Genomic DNA, 20,796 nt, shown 5'->3' on the forward strand with positions numbered 1-20,796 from the left:
ATTTCTTAACATAGATCTTTCCAGTAGACCATTACAACATATTCGAGTGTTCACACGATGTTTAATTGCGACAAGCACGTTCCGAGAACAAATTTTAACGCTGCCTTAAAACTAATTGGACACTTGTAGGGGTAAGTGTAGACATATATAATATATACGCAGTGCAAGTCATCGGCAAAAGTTGTATTTGTAGGGTTAGAAGATAAATATTCCCCTAACAATTCAACCCTCCGATTCGAAATTTGGGGTGATAGGAACGAGATAAATCGATAGAAACGAGATAAAAGTTTTTATGGAACACATACTTGGACAAAGAAAATCACATGTCCAATGATGGACGTAATGAATGCTAATTTCAATATATTTTAGAAAAATGTTGTCAAAATGTTTAATTTCCTAACACCTAATAAAATAAATTTAAAAAAATGTTATTCTTATTTCAAAACCAATTTGTAAAGACTGTGTTTAATTTTCTAGTCAATATTAGAAGACATAAAGGTATATTACTATCAAAGAAAACAAATGAACTGCGAAAGAAATAAGATTGAGAACCTACATACAGTCCAAAGATAACTCTAAGACAAAGATAACAAAAACAAATCTATTTAAGGAAATACATTAGTATAAATGAATTAGTCAAAATAATTATAGAAATAATTACGTCCAATTACAATTAAAATTACAAAAATACACTTACGTACACCTTTTTACGAAAATTGCGCGGACGAAATATCAAATTTCAAGCACTTATCGTTTCTATCGAGAAAGATCTAAGAATGCAGAATGCCAATATTATTTAAAAACTATACCCAAAAATATATGTAATCAATAAAATAATCAAATGAATTAATCAATACCATACATTTGACACACGCATAAGTATAGTCTTTGAAAACAACATTATTAAGGTTGTACCTTAATAATGTTCAAACTTATAATTGAAATTAATTATGGTCGAATTTCAATTTGATAGTGGAAAACAGTAATTAAGTTAACACTATACACTTCACACATGAAGTAATAATAATTAAAGATATTGATTGTCTTATTGGTCGAGCAAATAAAGAAATAAATTACACGTACCTGAAGAACCTCGTATAAGAATCCTACGTACGTCATGATTGTAACGATGTAAGAGGTATGATACTGCACGTCACGCCACTCGAATAAGCAGTGTCAACTAAAACTAAAACTTTAGCCAACATTGTTTATGTGAGGTAATGGCGCACCCGTGCGCCTAGGCGCCTACGCGGTCACCACACGATACCACCTGCTCTTCTATATAAGGCCACTAATCAACAGGTTACTTTATTCATTCTCGTTTTTAACTCACTATAAGTACAGATGTTATGACGGAATCCACATTTCAACATGCAAGTAAAAATATTTGAGTTACCACAAGTTGAATCTATAAAAGTAAATAAAAACTTGGTATCTGTTTGTAATTTCTAATTAATAAATATGCACATCAAAAATTATTTCAATAAAATTTGCTGGTCTTGCCAATCTCTGAAAAGGCTGGACCGATTTTAACGGGACTTGTACTCGCCGATAGCTAATATTATAAGGAGTAACTTAAACTAATTTCAGTTTTTTAAATTTTATTTATTCTATCATAAAAAAGTAAAACGCGTGGAGCGTACAAAGTTGCGGGTAAGTCTTAAATAATTCAAGTAGAGAGTTAACAAATCGAATGATTCTAGAAATGTCACAATTCTATAATAGTGTAGAATCTACGATCAAAATACACAAATTGATATTCCATATCCCTTATTAAGCACAAAATTTACATACCTACAAGTTCATAAGCGGTAGAGCACAAAGATAGAGATACCCATCAAAATGTGGTAACACTGTTTATGGTAAATCCTAATAAAAAAATATTAATCTTTATTCAAAGGTTCGAATTAGTAGGCAGGCAAGTATGTCCATTTTTTCCATAAATGGTATCGTCGGGGTCCGTGAATGAGAACTGGAGAATACCTGTCCTGACATGTTTCTACACGACCGGCGATCTTTTGTGATGAAGGTTCTTGTTTTCTTTTATTTTACAAAACAAAAGAGCATCGGGGTAATATCAATTCGATACGTTATTGTTTATTCCATTGCAATTAAATAGTTTTCAATTATAAAATGAAATTATTTAGATGGTAACAGACGATGGAACATATCCCGATATATGTCTAAAGATACTCATTATTAATATGGTTAAAGAAAGTTAATAACCTTATGATAAAGCTTAACGTTATTCATATTTTCAATTTGCTGCACCTCAATTCAGATCTTATGAGAACGAAGTACAAAAACAAACTAATTTTTGCCAAACCTAAATATTACCAAATTGCAAAAGACAGAAATTAAATAAAGATCTTTATTTACGGTTGCCATAAGTGTTACAACGACATTGCACATTGGCATATAGACGCGACTCGAACGATCGGCCAAACCGGTCTTAAAAGTAGGCTTGCAAAATTGAGTCTTGCCGCTAGCAACAAAACTAAATGCCTAGAAATGTTAATAACATCTAGATAGCGCAGTTCAGATTCAAAAAGGTTCAAGCTATCGACCAGATAAACAAATTAACTTATACAAATAAAATAATAATGGCCACTTTAATTTAAAAATAGAACAAGATAGAACGCCATTATTATCTACCACTTAATTGCATCTCAACTAGTACGCCATATGGACCCGAACATTTGGAGATGTACTCAGACTAAACACAATAATAAATCACGCTACTTACACACGTCAAAAAGTGCTTACGCATCGGTAGAACCACAGTTAATATGCACTAATGATAGTGTAGCACGATCTATACAACCAGCAATCAAACGACTATCAAATGAAAGCATGATTTTTATTTCTTTGCCTCTTTACGCCGGAGGCGCGGACGCGTTTTAAAAAAAATAAAAGAAAATGGAGTCGCGCTCGCGTGAACGGTCGTGGGAACGGTGAAACAATAAAAAGGATATTTATCCGGGACGCTTATTTGGGTTTGTCAGGTATTTGCGAAAAATTAGGCGATTGGTATCCTCGGGCGGTAATTTAATTCAGCTTGCATGGAAGTCAAGGGCATACTCAATGGTTGTTGAACACAATAGCACTGCGAGTAGGTACGACAGCTTTTTGTGGGCGTAAAGTGAGAGAACGTGTAAAAATGGCGGACATAATTATCTAAATACTTGTTTTGAATTTTATAAATACGACAGTATAATGTTGTTTTGTTACTATATTTATACCACTACTGACAACCAATTATCTGTGGCAACTGTCTCAATATTTCGGTATTAAAATTCTTTAGCGCCATAACATAATTTGTCTTACTTTTACTAAAACGCAAACAGTTGACAAAGAATTTCATATCATCTAAGGTCGTGAGAGCACTGTTTTAATATCGTCTGCTAAGAATTTTATCAAACTGCTTACTGAAGTTTTACCCAAATACTGTGCCATAGAGTCCAGAAGACCAACAAATTAAATTGCTATGCGCGTACGCATTACAGAACGATGACTAAACGTAACCGCTTTACATTTCGACTCTCCTACAAAGTTACGTTTAGTTTGTGACTAATGCAAATTATTAACCGAGATTTGTCATAAGTTCATTGTTACACCTGTACAGGACGTATTTATTTACAGTACTCATACCTTTTACATACAAAGGACCACATTTATTAATCATTATATATATTTGACACACTTTTATGCAAATAATTATCATTTTATTTCTCAATTGTATAGTAGAGTCTGCGTTTGCCGTTTATAAAAAGTAACTTATGTGAAGGACGCATCCTAAATTCTATATTGCATTTATATGCCAAATTTTGTGATAAATCCTTTAAAAACTATACCGTTTATAACCATAACATACCTACAAACTCATTAAAATGTATAAAATTTGAATATATTAAAGAATTGCATAAATAATTCAATATTTATATGCACTGAGACATTATTACTATCTGTCATTTTTAAAATCCATCAAAATGTGTCCTATAAAAAGGACAGTTTTATGTAGAGCTAAAGGCAGCTAAAATGAAGAAAACATGTCCAATTGAGCCTTGACGTTGTAATTCCAAAAAGAAAAAATAACAAACGTTAGAATAGACATATTTAGCCAACAACTTGACCGTGAAATTAACAAAATTACATTTACTGTCGTAATCTAATAGTCTCTAAGATGCCAAGTTATGAACATTTAATGACATGAGGAATGCCACACGCGTCTCTTCAATTTAACAACATTGAATAAGATTTTACAAAGAAATAACTTCAAGCAAACGTTACGGTTCAAGTAATTCTCCCACGATGATGTGAACAAAAACTCTGATACCTAAGTATGTAGTGACAACACATTTTTGCTTGGCGAAGTAGAAATTTGGTACTTAAGGAGCGTGGATAAAGATTACAGTGGAACCCGGTTGATCGAAGGACGCCGGAAATCAAGTGCGGTCGAATTGTTCGGATCAGTTAAATATGGCATCCATCCGGTCAATTTAGTTTCGATGTTGCTAATTATGTAGGCAGAGTCCAGGCAATTGGATAAAAATCTTTTATAACCAAAGATATTAAAGGAATAATAGAGGATGTAGAACTTCTAATACTATTGTTTTATTAATATCTGCCAGTAACAAAAGAAATAGCTACCTGCTATTAGACTTCTTAAATATTGTTTTAAATTAAAAAAAAATCGATATTGGAACTTTACTCAACATGAAATCGCTAAAGTGACATTCTCAGTCTATAGATAAATTATAAAAGAATATGTATGAGCGCTAAGCGGAAATTAGCGCATTTTCAAGAGCGTATATCTAAACGAATATTATAGAGAAATATTTTTATGTTTGCAAAGTATAAACTTAAAAGAATCTTTCACGATATAAGGTAGTTTTTTAATCACAACATAGTGGTGTGTATGAATCATAAATGAAACACAACGTTCTAATTAGACACATTAGACGAATTACAGTTTATAACAAAAACATCGCCGCTTAATTCAATTGAAGTATCACTCGTCTAATTATTTTTTTATTGGAGTCCTCACGACACCGACCACTGTACGAATACCTGGCCCCTAATCTTCATTACTTGAAATGTACTATCGTAAAATGCATAAGTGTTCTCGAACATGCAACCGCCCAAATGTGGGCTTGTCCATCTGATAACCAATTAAATTTATTAACCGCTTCCGTTTTTGTAAGGATAATTAATAAGCTTTAATTATAAGTTATTTAATGTGAAAATTTTAAGAGATTTTAGCCCTCATCAGAAAAGTCCTGCTCCACCCTCTTCTTTTTTTGTTCTAACTTGAACTAAATATAGTTTTAGTTGATTATTTTCATTAATTATTATGTAAACATCTATCATTATTATATCATTAAAGTCATTAATGACATATCTAACTATAAGTAACTCGATTAAGTCATCATGGTCTGTGAGATTGAAACTAATTAATAAAATCATAAATCAAACATTCAACTACTCTAACTACCCTTTCATGTAACAATCACTGTACAATCCCTTTACATCTTTAACAATACGGATATGTACCTTTGCCACAATAGTCCATTATGCGATAACAATTGTTAAATATTCAAGTAGACAAGTGGTTACGACTAACTACCTGATAATTAAGTCAAATTCATCATTTTCATCGATTATAAGTAAGCTATCATTCACAACGATGATGATTCAAAATGATACGTTGTTGGAAATGCATTATTGCATTATAATTATGGTTCATTTGATGGATGATTTAAAAATGGTGATCCGTCGAACTCTTTGGGATTAACAAATTATTATCTACGTTTTATTGGCAGTAATGTTAGAGTAACAAAGACCTTATTCCATTTTTTCTTTGGTAAATTTGTATACAACAGACACATTTACTTCATTAATTTATGTTCCATATAAAACTGCTTTTGGTTATAGGTATTTCCTTATTAATGTTACTTAGAACAATATTTGTCTAAAGAGTAACACGCAAGCTTCTTGCTCATTCTTCTTGTGACGAGTCTGCGTACTGAATGCGTGGTGGAATCAAAAAAGTATTACTATTCAAAAGTGCTTACATTAACTTCATTTGAATAAAGATTATTTCTATTTCTATAATCTATTTCTATTGTTTCCCTGTGCGCAATTTAGTATAATATTATTTTCATTAACTTCATGTATGGTATCGATGTAAATAGAGTATTAGATGTAAGAAGCACTCTATAAAATTAGTCCATTGTATTTACAATATCAAAGGTCGCTTTCAAAGAACATGAAGGAGGGAACAAGGGCTCCCAACGGACATGTACCAATAAACAGAGGGCTTCAGACAAAAAACAGACGTTGCCGCCGCGGTAACAGTGTTTGTTTGTACCTTTTAAAAATAAATGAAAGTACTGCTCTTTGAGATACTTAAAATGGAATTGAATTTAAAAAAGATAATATTTGATAGTGTTGTAACTTTAAATCTATAAACAGGTCTTTATAATATTAATAGATGACAACTCTATGATGTATGAAGTGCAGTAGTTACAACTGTATATTATAGTACAGTATATTACAACTGTTTAAATCATATATATGTACATTGACGGCCTCGGTGGTCTAGCGATTTAGCGCTACAGCCTTACTTCCGATGGTCATGGATGCAATTCTTTGCACGGTCAAACATTTGTATTCATGAGTATATGTCTATCGGTCTGTTTGTTTTCTGTGTATATATAGTCTCTATTTATAAAAACTGTATCTATGTACATATTTATATTAGTTGTGTACTTGGGATTAGATGTCACTTTGTGAGAGGCCTAAAATATTATTATTATATATTATTTGTACATCAGTATTTTTTTTTTATTTTAATTTACTGAACAACTGGTATATTTTTTAATATAACATATTTTTGTGCCACTTTGTAAGCAGACAAATTACCTGAAGAGCATCACTGAGTGGCCATTCGTGAAAGACTAATGTGTTATGGCTTATGTCAGAGTACCTGTTTCAAATAGGCAAGATTAAACTACTCACGCAGAAAACGTTATACAAAAAAACTCCTTTTAACATTGTAGTATAAATAATTCAGCGTTAAATGCTTTCAACAAAATACTTCAGTGTCCTTTGAATCTTTTATTGCGTTTTGTGGAAAACATTAACGGCACATTCCAATCGACATCTGCCCTAATAGGGCCCTTCTACAATCATAACAGGAGGGCAGCAAAAAACACCAGATGCAGTAGACATCAGCTGATTGACATCAAAATCGACTCGCATCCACCCCCGTTTGGGATATTTTTTCTGCGTTTCATCTTCCCGTCAGCTGTTATTGAATGCGTGCGCGTGCATTGGAAATCTCTGAAATTTTATACATTTACAAAAGCTTTGAATGTATACGAACAGCTGCGACTTAGCAGGTGGTGTTTGGCGCTTTGCGGATGTAAATCGATTGAGTATGCAGCCGAAAGGTGCTTGGAAATATTTCGTATAATTTTATGGTTTTAATGATGCTTTAACCATATGTAATATGGTGGTTGTATAAGAAAATTAATGAAATAACCTCAGAATTGTTGGAGATTGTTCTGTTACCATGCATTCATATATTTTTTTAATATTTTTATGGGTTTGTTACCCTGTAAATTGTAACATCAACTTGGATAAATAGTTCTGAAATAAACTTTTGCTTTAAAATTCTTACAAATATATTTTTTTGGAGTTTTACTACTTGTTGATAATAAATAAACTTAAACCTAATAGTCTAATGGACTTTAGCAATATAGAGTCGCGCAGACAGATATGCTTCATTATATTCCGGTTAATAAATCAAATGCTAATCAAGCGAGTAAAGACGCGAGCAAATCCTAGTTTGAAATAAAACGGTATTCAATTTATAATTTGCAATATATCTGAACACGAATGATATCTGGCAATAAGTGAAAACTATTCTCGAACTTTCTATTGTCCGAATAAATACAATCTGTTATTTGTTACAGTCTATATCTTATGGACACTTTATTAACTTCCATATGAAACAGAGTATTAATTTGTCTTATTTTTGTATCTGTAGGTTCCTTATATCATCTATATCTCTATATAATGTATACATATAAATAAAATTGGAGCGTCTGTTTGTAATATTGAAATAACCGTTTTTTACTATATACATGTAGTAACATACACTTCAATATTACAAACAGACACTCCAATTTTATTTATATATATATATAGATAACATCCTTATAAATTATTATATATCATATTGATCATTCACATCTAACTGTTAAATGATTCACATTCTCAACACTGAACCCCATACCGGAAACGTGGCATTCGGTATTTTTTGCGCTTCCTTCAAGATACTCATTCTATCTGGTATCAGATATCGTATCCGTTGATATTCAGTACATCAGCACACAAACATATAGATTTATTTGTTGATGGCGCGATTGGTTATTGCTTATCTAGCATAGTATGTTTGGCCTTCGAATACTATCTATGATTTCGTAAAATGATACCCTAAACATATACGGTCTTATACAAAAAATGTTTACTAACGTGGTTTTTCTATATGGAATAAACCTAACATTATTACGAATCCACATACAAATCAGAATAAGTAAATCCATTATGTATTCCATACAGAAATTTCATGTAGGTACAAAATTTTTAATAATAATAATAATAATAATAATATTTATTTCTATATATCTATGTCGTCATTATAACTATTTCATTAATATATCATTTACATGTGCCATCTAGAATCAGTTTTAAATTACAAGTAGGAGTCCGGACTAAAGATATTTTTGTGATCATTGGATCGTCGAATGGTGACTATAAATGATGAAAAAATAACAAATAACGTCTTTTATATATTTTTTTGTCGTAAAATTTGCTTTAAATATTTTTAGTTAATATATTTTTAATTTAGTTAAAATATTTTTCCAAAAACTACAACTTACAATATAATTTTTCAGTTTGTATTTTTGCATTTGAACTGTTAAAAATGTTTTTAGACCATAGACGAATCACGATTTAGAGATAAACTTCATTTTGTAATAAGGAATACATTGGTGAATGGTTTATTACTAGTGCTAAACCAGGTTTATCTTTTTGTAATAAGGCCGATAGTGTTTACTAACTTTTCTATATTCCCTCCACATACAAATCAGAATAAGTACCTATACTTTCATGTAGGTGAATTTCATAATACTGTGAACTTCTTCTCCATAAGATGTAGGAATACACAATTTCATTTTAGTTAAAATTTACAGTGACATATTGTAAATTTATGACAATAAATAAGTATAAGTTAAAATAAATAAGTGATTCATTTGACTCATTAATTTCTTTAATTCTATTAAATTAGGGATAATTCCTTTTGTAATAAATATATAGTATCTAAAACTTATAATATAAACAATTCACACAACGCCATCTAGTCCTAAACTAAGCAGATGTTGCTCTATCGGTACTAAATAACTTGGCAAATAACGAAACTATTATGCTAATTACGAGTACAAAAATACTATTGTAAAAAACAGCCGCAATTAATAAAAAACAATTACATTCATGAATACAAGTCGTATCGTGGAAGAATAAAACCCGCAAAAATAAAGCGCTGTGCAAAATTGCTAGAAAAACAATAGTAGCCCTAAAAATATTGAGTTAAAAAGGGTTAACATATTTAATAAATATAAAAAATATTAACCCTTTTGTTGAAAATATAAAGAGTAATATTCATGTAAAAAAAGTATAATTAATGGAAAATAAAACGACGTTCGCTAAGTAGTACCACAGATACCATAATAGTCGTACCGAAGTCAAATTATTTTGAACATAGTTGTTGAAATAAAAATGGTATCAATTGAAAATCCCTTATACGTATATAATAATGATATGTCTATTGTATCAGGATACAGGCATTGAGTTCCGTAACATTCGCCCAACAGCTGACGCCATAAAAACTCACCCTCATCATTTCTATAGTGAACTGACCAATTTGGGGCCACTGTTACGCATAGCTAATAGACGGTTGTATCATATATACAAAGGAATTTCGTAGGCAATAAAAATTTGTAAGAAGATTTCAACGTAATATTTATCTATTGGTTTTTTATATAACTGGAATTGCACGACACGTCTCAGGTTCCCAGTGATGCATACATATACAAATATTTTAATTTCTCGTCTTGTACTATACTAAAACACGTCTGTATTATACATATAAACCTTCGTCTTGAATCACTCTATCTCTTGCTGAAAACTGCATTAAAATCCGTTGCGTAGTTTAATAGATATATGCGAACAGACAGCGGAAGCCTATTCATTTTATACTATGTAAAGAAAAGATATTATATGTTGTGATTACGTGCTAATGCTGTTTGGGTAGGTAGGTTTAGAATTTAGATTTTATTGATGCTATTCTTTACTTTAAATATGATTGAAAATTATCACCGAATGAAAACTTCATAAAGGTATAATTATGAATTTGGCAAACTGTAAACTCATAATATTGTCGAGCAAACAGAGTGAATTTTCTCCTAAACAAATAACAAAACATAACTTCCACAGGCAAAGGACAAAAACTCACAAATCTAACGCATCTTCACGAGCCAATGAAAAAGCTTAAATCAACAACGCATGTTGTACGGCCATCGTTTTTAAATCCACATAACTTTTTTTTTAAACATGTGCATGGTTCGCTTCTCACCAGTAGGCTGCACATGGCACCAAGGAATTTGACACGCAGATGCTCGTTCCGCCACAGGCACAATAAAATACCTAATTAATATGGCGGCATCGCGGCCATGCTTTCCAATGTGTTTTTTGCCCTTTATGTAGCAGTGTAAATAATTTCAACTTACTAGTTAATTAAAATAGATGTTATAGATTGTCTATTAATTTTATAATGATGAAGAATTAAAATTAACTTTTGCCCTAACATTATAAATATCAATCGATCTAAAACGTAGATAACATATTATTACCATGTTTGACATTGAACTTTTTTTTTAGTCGAAGGACCACATGTTGGAAATACATTGTAAAAACCGCAGTAAATATTACATTAAATGCCTTGTCGTGAAGATATCAGCAAGATAATTCACCAGGGAAGTAATCAGATGGAATTTTAGGTGGCACATTACAGAGACATGAGTTGCGTAAGTATTCCACATATCCGACAGGACGTATGTATTAAGGGTTAGGTATTACGCCTCTATCCGCGTATTTCAAGGTTTTCTCTTAGTATATATTACCTACACTGTATTTTTTTTTAATTATCGCCTCTCACGATATCTTGTGGATTAGATAAATGTAGTGATGACACATTTTTCTGAGCCGTCACTATACACATTGGGCCTACCTAAATTACATACTAACTACAATTATCTTTTTTGTAATGTCATCAGGTTACCCTTGTTAAAAAACTGTGTTTGTCTCCATTAGGGAGATGACACGCCTCTGTCTGTGGAAATGGGTGTACCTCGGAGGCGCGTCAACTGGCTAGCAATAGGGTGCGAGAATTAACAATTACGCTTTTTAAAATGTATTAGTACAGTAAAATACTTCGTTATTTACTATTATTCTATAGTGTTTTCATACTCGTTTATTATATAGTATATTAGCAGATTTTTTATTAATTTCATCATTGTTTATTTTTGATTTTATTAGCATTTGTGTTCATAGTTACTTAATAGTCAATAAAATAGAATAAAACATATATTTGTTAATTTTATGTTTATATTTTGAGCAAGCAAAAGGTTTTATTTTATATTAGGTATGTCTTAATATAAAAAAGTCTTAGACTTTGTTTATACTAAAATATTTATTGTACAGTTGATTCTTATACTTTTTAACTGACTGTACTCAATGGTTTAGTTAAAACATTTTTACAAGCCTTTCATAACATATACGATATATGTATATAAAAATAATTGAAATATAATTTCCAGTATAACATTGTACATTTATGTCATTTATGATGTACGTTGCTAACTAAAAAGGTTGAAATTCAAAGCAACATTGTAATATTGCAAACACGCATCTTCGCCGTAAGCTAATAACGGAGACAATGTATGCCGCAATCATTTGCAATCTGTGCACCATAACATTCCAATGCGGACGAAGGAATTCATATACAGCCTTATTTACCGCCAATAAATGACGTGCGACGACAAATGACTTTTTAAATTTAGGATCCGTCAAAATACGCCGACGCGCGCGCAATAAATTCAAAATGGCCGAACACACATTGATGGCTTTCTTTACGATGAAATTTTATTTTATTACGAGTTTTTTAATTTACAACACGATGAGGTCATGTGGCCGTTAACATTTTGTATTTAAGGGACAATAAGAACTTTTTTCTTCCGACTCTCGCGAATGAAGGAGTATTCGTCACAGTAATTTACTGTGTTCCATCATTGTCATTTATGTATATTACTAAAGTGTATTAGTGATGTGCTTAAATGTCACTTTAATAACATGCATGTTTATAATTTGTGAAATATCATGTTTTATTTAGATAAATTTCATTTTTTGTATAGATGTGTCATTGGAGTTGGCGGAAGAATTATTATGTAAACAAATTTATAGAAATTAACCAGACACACGTATATACAGAAATTGCTAGTCAATTAATGTTATTTCATTTCTAATATGCGCAGTGTATAAATGTACAAATAAATTAGATTTATTAAATTATCGTTTTCTTTAAAAAATTCACCTTGTACATATAAAATAATTATTACCTATTGCAAGCTGGTTTCATGGTGAAAAAAGTAATATTACTTAATATATACATTTCTAGAAAATAAACAATAAAATAATTATGGAATGTATTATAAAAAACATTATGAATATTATAAATTCTTTTGTTTTGATTTTGTAATTGCACAAAAATATAGCTTATAATGCATTCCTTTAAGTATTTCTTGTCAATCAAAAATATGATAACATATAATTTTGAGAAAACAAAACTGATTGTTGATTATACATATTACAGATATTTTAATCAGGTAATTAAATTTTAAATAATATAAATTAATGATGTTATATATTATAATAAACACATTATGCCCATAAATGAAGAATATGGGTACCTTCTATAGCTACCTTTTTCTACATTCTCATAAATACAACATAACAAATTACTTGTAAACGTTAATTAACTTATTTTATATTCGTAGAAAAAGGTATAAAAGAATATACTATATATAGAATTTGACTTGACTGAATCCTTGAATTTCATTATTGTGAGTGTAAAAGTTTTACCTGTTTGGACCTTGTTGTTTTTAAAAACCTATGCTGACGCTAAAAACAGACTTCAGCGTTTAGAAAGGCATCTCAAGAGGTGAAAGTCATATGCTTTCATGCTTTGCAAAAACTCGCATCTCGCGGCCTTGGCAAGGTGAGTGCAAGGGGGACATAACGGTTCATCTGCGCGGGCGCACCGGCTCCCGCCTACCATAACATTCGTCTTTCTCGCTCGCAATACTCGTTTGCGTGTCCACGGCCTGCGTGCAACATTATAATGTATACATCACCAATACGGACGCTTCGATCTATAATACTTCACAGTCCATTGACCGTTCCGCTGGTCACCATATACGACGGAAACCAGACACGTTTTTAATCCATTTCCTTTCAGTAATAAAGTTGAACTTAATGAATGGTTAATATGGTCACAATATCTTGTTCAAATTTTGAACACGTATAAGCTGGGAAAGAGGCCATAACTGTTCCGTCCCTTATTCGGATAAGACAATCAGTTAACTCTGTGGATCATTATTTGTAAACAAAGACGGTGTTTGCAGTCGAATAGTAAAAGGTTTCAAGCCAATTATCAAGAGATCCATGAAAGTTTGGTACGTTTTCGTAAGGGAATCAGCATGTTGCGTAAACAGGAACTTCAACTTGGCGTTATTACAATAGCATTTAATAAGAAATTTTGCTAATTAAATTTATAAAATAAAATGTGTTAATTATTACTCTCAAACAAGACATTAGATTTATACACAATATTTTAAGTTATTACTCAATATTTTAAATTTCTATATAGCGGTCCTATAGAATATATAATGACTGATCCTTTTATAAAACGTAATGGGTTACACCACACCACAGAAAATGTTAATAACAAATCAATAAAGTGTGAGTTTTCTAAAATAATCAACCATTTCATATTCAAAACACGGACACAAGTGCAGTTGTAGGTACTCACTGCAACTCCCTTTCTGTCTCATTACACAAAATTCCCTCGAAAGGCGCCCCCCTACTTACAATTTGGCTGATCTCCGTGATCGGAATCGGTGATATTGTTTTCTCCGAACCCTGAGGGATCGACGAAGCGCTCGGGGTCGGGGACACTCCAGGGAATATTGGCTGGACGTTCACCACGCTCTCCTTAGACGTGCGGTTGGGAGACAACCTCGCTGGGAAGCTGAGGGTCTTCGTCCACTGCGATAAGCTCCTCACCATCTCGACTGTCCATATGCACAAACACTCGTTCACTGAACCCGGTAAGTTGGAGCGACACGTACGCTCGCCGGCACGGACCGCGGTCAAATGTGAGAACGCAAGATTTCTGTGGCAATCACCGAGGGCGACGCAAGCCTAAGTTATGGTGGGGGACGGTGCAGGGAGTCGCGGTTAGGGTTGCCAACCATACTTTATAATAGCGTATCCTACTTTATTTTAGTAATCATACTTTAAACTTTTACAAACAAATAAAATACTTTATTGTCAACCTTTACTGTGATGCGAAAAACAAAATACTCGTTATGGGTACTTACCGATTTCTAATTACTGAACGAAATGTTTAAAACGATTTATAATTACTGAACGAAATAGATGTCAATTGTGAGTTGTGACATTTGTCATAGCTCTAATGTTAAAAACACACAAAAAAAAAGTTTTTAAAGCTATAAAAACATACAATTTGAAAAATACTTTTTTTTCCTAATACTATATCTTTTCCTCTCCAAACCAGTTTATACGTTTATTTTTTGTCAAAAAAAGTTGGCAACCCTAGTCGCGACGGTGCTGTGTGTGTAAATGTGCAGGGTTCAGTGAATTTTCTTTTGTTTATTTATTCGCTATTTGCAGTGACCTATGCGCAAATGATATCGCCTGATTCTGTTCTGTATTAGCATTTATTACTATTATATATATATACCACAGATAATATAATATTACATACTTATACTATTTATAAATAGCTATCATATATTATTTACATATATATATATATCTATAAATAAATGTTATTAAATAGTCTTTAAATAATTATATTGACTTATTTATTTATATACTTCATTGTTAAACCGGATAATGTGTTTTATTTTTAATAAGAAATATTTTTATTACGAAGTACTTAATAAGTATTTATATATTTATCAGGTTTTGAATACCTAATCAAGATAACAGGTAGGTGATAATACGTAAATAGGTAGATTACGTGTTCTGTAGTTATAGATTGCAATTGAATAGTGAATATAAAAGTAAACTCTAAACTAAATTAAGTCTATGTAATATTTTATACATAATATATATGTAATTATGAAAACAATACAGTAGTCCTACAGTTAAACTTCTATTTTAAACTTCGGCTGTATCGAATCGCATTGGGAGCCGAAGAATATATAAATCCAAATATTCATGTATAAAAAAAACTGAAAACAAATAAAAAAAAACAATCAGTTGTACTTAGTCCCGACAATTCTCAAGCGCCATTTAATCTCACATTAAGCAGAATTTATTCTATACGCATAAAAAATATGTTTAAGTATGTTTATCATACATAGTATATAACAAAGTCGCTGTCGCTGTCTGTCCGTCCCTATATATGCTTAAATCTTTAAAGCTACGCAACGGATTTTGAAGCAGATTTTTTTAATAGATAGAGTGATTCATGAGTAAGGTTTTTATATATATTACATGTACACCCGTGCGAAGCCGGAGCGAATAGCTAGTCAGTTATAATAAATAAATAAATATACAGAAAACACCAAAATTATAGTAATAATAAGTAAGTAATTACCTACTAACATATAATATATTATCAGGAATACAATTGTTTGTCATGAAATCAAGCTTGTATTATCGAACCCTCTATCACCAGACAGTAAAGCAAATTTATAAACCACTAAACCATCGCGGCACCGCGGTAAAATGTAATATTATTGAAATGGGATTGCTCCTCGTCTTAGGATGTAAATGCTTGGGATTATTTACGTCATATGAATACAGAAAACTGCACGTGACACGCCGAGGGTGCCACCCCAACCCCCAGCTCGGTCCTTGTCGGAATCCTTGCAAAATATAATAGATCAAGAAGGCGCATACCTTGGTACAAATTCAATGTAAGTTCAAATGAAAGAACACACATGCGACTCTTTAATATTGGTTTTTCAAAATTATATCCTCCATACATTTTGTTTTCGCACTACTCTAATGCTGTTGGCCGCAACTGGCCTTTACAACTTCATCGGACGTTAGGGGGCGAGTGCAGATAGCACTCCAAACCTGCGGAAGCACTTATGGAGGGGCTGAAGGCCAACTCCTACATACAGCGACATAGTTATAAGGGCAGATTAAGGCCGAAAAAGAAATGGATGGACTGTGACATCTTGCATACCGAAAAAGAAATGGTGAGACTCCATCTCTTTTTCGGCCACTTTCTTTATGGCAAGAAAGAGAGTGAACAACAAGATAACTGCGAACATGAATGGAGGGGAAAAACATATTACGCTAACCATAAATGAATGGGTTAAAAAAGAAGCAAACGATAACATACAGCTGCTATTATTTAGTACCGTTCTTATGATAAGTACTTATATAGATTATATAAATAGATAGAGATATCTACACCTACAAGTACTTTTGCGTTTTTTTTATACCACCTACGTGACTAAATAGCATACGGCCCATCTGATGGTAAACGGTTACCATAGCCTATGGACGCCTGAGGAACCAGGGGTGTCACATGCGCGTTGCCGATCCTTAAAAAACCTTAATATACCCTTCTTGAAAAACCTTATTTTAGCATTAGCACTTACATTTTTTAATTTACTTTATTGTATTTTCTTTCAAATTTAAATGTTTAAATAAAGGGTGCAAGAGGGAAAGGGGATTGTTGGATTGTAGGTAATATGAACTAAAGACCCATTGCTAGCAATGTACCATGTTGACCTCCACGCGGTCCCCCTGGAAACCATCATGATGAATTCCTGGTGAATTTGTTAGAATGAGCTAACTGACCTGACCTCATGTATCGTCCTACACTGATGCCCCACCAGCGTAAACCGTTAGTTCAGCCGGTTGTACCATTCCATCGTCATCCACTATAATATATATATATATCAGCGTAACCAGTTTTTTTCCCAAGTCGGGATTATGGAAATTTTTAAGTGCAAAAACTATATAATGTATTGCTCGAGTTATCCGCTAATCTGGCTGTCCCGCGCGGGACAATAAATTTCGATTTAAAAATCGGGACGTCCCACCAAAGTCGAGATATCTGGAGAAGCTGTAGTATATCTTGCCAACAAACTGTTCTGCAGTTATTGAATAATAATAAATGTACTTATTTTTATAAATAAAGCAAAAAAAAAGAATATATATTTATATATATACAGTGTGCACCAGGTCTAAATGGTCGGGGCCCACTGGGGCGCGAATCCGAAACAATGGTGCGCGCAGGATTCGCTGCATGTCCCAACTTCCGGGGGCCACGTGCGCGCGCAGCTGCCGCCCGCAGCGCACGCCTAAGTGCCACCCTGTAGGGCTTTGTTTTAAAAGAGATGGTGGAAAAAAATAGTTGAGTAAAAGTAGTTAAAATCTTACTTTAACTTGTGGGCACATATTTTAAATAAATAAATTCTAGACAAGTTCTCATATTAGGCCATTTTGACCCAAATCATAGGTAAGATAATATTACATAACTCAAAGAAAAGAAGGCTAAAAAATATACTAAAATACATTTTTTAGCAAATATATACTAAAAAGACATATAAAAACATGCAGTCTAATAATACATACATCACAAAGTTAATAAAATAAAAAAAATAGCTACTCTAAGGAATCCATACTAATATCAGAAATGCTAAAGTGTCTTTGTCTGTTTGTTACCTTTTTACAATCTGTCTCTACTATGAATTACATAGGTTTTTATATCTCAAAATAAAGCAGACAAAGTTGCAGGTAGTAGCTAGTTTACATATATAGGTATTTTACTGAAATTCTCAATTAAAAATACAGTGTATGTATGTGGTACTTTAGATGTTTTAACGAATACGCAACAAAAACGGGTTATTACTACCCGGTATTGTTCCAGAGCATCAACAACCCTTCCCTTTGTACCGACCGAGTTACCCATGCTTTTGTTCCCGGAGTTTGCTGGGGACAGTCCTTTGTGGCATGAATATTGCGTCACAGATGAGAGGTGTGCACATAATGGTTGCTAGATGAAGTTTCTAATGAGTTCTTTTTATGATTAATAATTGACTGAAATTGTAATTTTCAAAGGTAACGTGTTTTTTGTTTAATTTATTTTAATATTAATTTCAGAAGAAGATATTAATAGAATCGCTGTGAAGCCGATGAAATGGCCGCTCACGTAATCCTGGAGTGCTTGCAATGCGCACGAACCCTCGGAAAAGTGAGGTCGCTCCGTGTAGCCTGATGAGACCAGGAGGCTTCTGTGCTACTGGGAAGAACTTTAATAGGCGGCTGACTACTTTAATAGTCTCAGCTCTACACAACGGTCCATGTGAGAGACTAAGTGTAAATAATAGAGTCCAACTCACAATACATTACACCTTCTTTTTTTGCCTGACTTTAGTCCCATTCTGTCCTGTGTTGCCAGAGGTGTTAATTCGGCATTTCTTAAGTCTTTCTCAAATCACCATGGATATCTGACAGCCATGTGAGGAGGGATCTGCCGCGTCTTCTGAACTGGGCACTCATGTCAAGTACTGTTCTTGTCATTTAATCTGATAATTGACGCATGACGTGACCGTACCACCTAAGGCGGCTCTCCAAAACCTTCTCCAGTATAGGGTGTCACGTTAAAACATGCTGATAATATAGCAAACGATTACGTACATCTAAAAAAACTAAGAAATTAGTATAAAGTTAACGCACTCTCCCCAAATGATCCTTAGTGACGGTTACAATAATTTGGAAGCTGTAATACTTGTACGAAATTAGCCTTCGTTCGCCGTAGTCATTGTGTGAGGCGGACTATTTTGGGGCGCTCGTAAATTATTTTCCGACACCGTAAAATAACCGCGCCTTTTGTTTAGAGCTAATTACGTGATTTGGATATTGTGACGACATTATAATTTGAGACGAGATGACTCGGAGACTTATTAAATTTTCGTCTGAAAATTAAAATTGATTACCTAATTTCACCCTTAATAATTTTGACAAGCTCTAAATATTTTCATAATAACTTATACATATTTATTTCATCCATTCATACTAATATTTATAATATTGGAAACATTCTGGCTGTCTATTTCCTTTTTACGATTAAACGGCTGAACTAATTTTAATGAAAATAGACTGTATTACAAAGATGGACATAGGTTTTCTGTTTTCCCAAAAAGATATTTGGAAGGAGGAGAAATAAGAGGTGATAGTTTGTGTAAACGAACTCGTTGATAAGAGCATTGTAATGTAAGAGCGTTGTATTGTATTTTGGACTCTGTTTCAGAATATATCTCGTTTGGGTGTCTAACTGTCTACACGCTTGGCTCTAGCCAAGGCCATTCAAGTTCCTCCTTGAAGCGCAGAAGCCTCCTTGTATAGATAAGAGCTAATTTACTATATAACTGTTCATATGACTTACTTAATTTGTGCTTTGTTTGCAATTTAATTAACAGTCTCTCATTAATAATCAACTTATTTAGTAATTACGTTTAATTAAAAATACATACATAATTTAGGTAAGCCCAATAGGTAGATACTTAGAAAGAAATACAATATTTATTGACGTTAAGTGCAAACTGGCAATAGCTCCTAATGGCAATAGCGCGATTGCTTGCAAAGTACCATATAAGGTCGTCCTCCACGCGGTTCCCCCAGGAAACCATCGTCATAAATTCCCAGTGAATTTGTCACGTTGGGCTAATTGATCTGACATCATGCTCATCCTATCATCCTCCACTGATGCTCCGCCAGCGTAAACCGTTAGCGCAGGCGGGAGCACCATTCCTATACCTTCCTCTAAAAAAAAAATTGCGTGAATGATAAAGAATTTTCATAAACGTATAAGTGGTATCTATCGGTATCTCCGAACATCCAAACACAAACTTTACCTCTGTATAATAATATTTATATAAATTTTAGCTACATCCCAGACCATAAGTTAGATGGAGTAAGACAAGACAATAAACTGTACACATCGATACAGCCCCGTGGAATTACCACGTATTTAGTTTTCCCACACCCGGACAACCTTTATTGTTTAAAAAATTTATCACCATTCCCATAAATAGCGAGTCACCCCATATACCCCATTAAAAAACTCACGTGCAACAATAAAGTGGGATGAACATAATGGTTTCTTTTAATTACACTTACTTAACGTTTAATTTGTGTTACCAAATAAATTATTATTGTTAAGTGTATTTAAAATAGTTGCATTGGACAGGAAATTGTTATTTTACCCCTATTGTTAATCTATGCTCATTTATAAAGCTGATAAGTTCGTTTGGACTATTCTCTAGCTATAAGTGGGTATATAAAAATGCTTTTGAATATACTTGGACCTCATATTTGGTCGACCTCCACGCGGTCCAT

The 20,796-nt window shown here is 32.8% G+C and overlaps 1 protein-coding gene across 2 annotated transcripts in view; it reads right to left on the reverse strand.

Annotated features, from left to right (window-relative positions):
- Nucleotides 1-20,796, reverse strand: part of LOC131840993 (TNF receptor-associated factor 4) — a 116,179-nt gene that overhangs the window by 24,372 nt on the left and 71,011 nt on the right. The window contains exon 1 of one of the 2 annotated variants that reach the window (XM_059189217.1): nt 14,272-14,546. The exons of the other annotated variant lie outside the window; for it this stretch is intronic. Within the exon in view, the coding sequence (XP_059045200.1) occupies nt 14,272-14,469 (198 nt within the window). The 5' untranslated portion in view covers nt 14,470-14,546. Of the gene's footprint in view, nt 1-14,271; nt 14,547-20,796 lie in introns of those variants that run through there. 2 annotated transcript variants of the gene reach the window in all.

The sequence above is a fragment of the Achroia grisella genome, unplaced genomic scaffold, assembly GCF_030625045.1.
Source record: "Achroia grisella isolate CSIRO2021 unplaced genomic scaffold, CSIRO_AGI_Agris_v1 utg157, whole genome shotgun sequence".
NCBI classification, from domain to species: Eukaryota; Metazoa; Arthropoda; class Insecta; order Lepidoptera; family Pyralidae; genus Achroia; species Achroia grisella.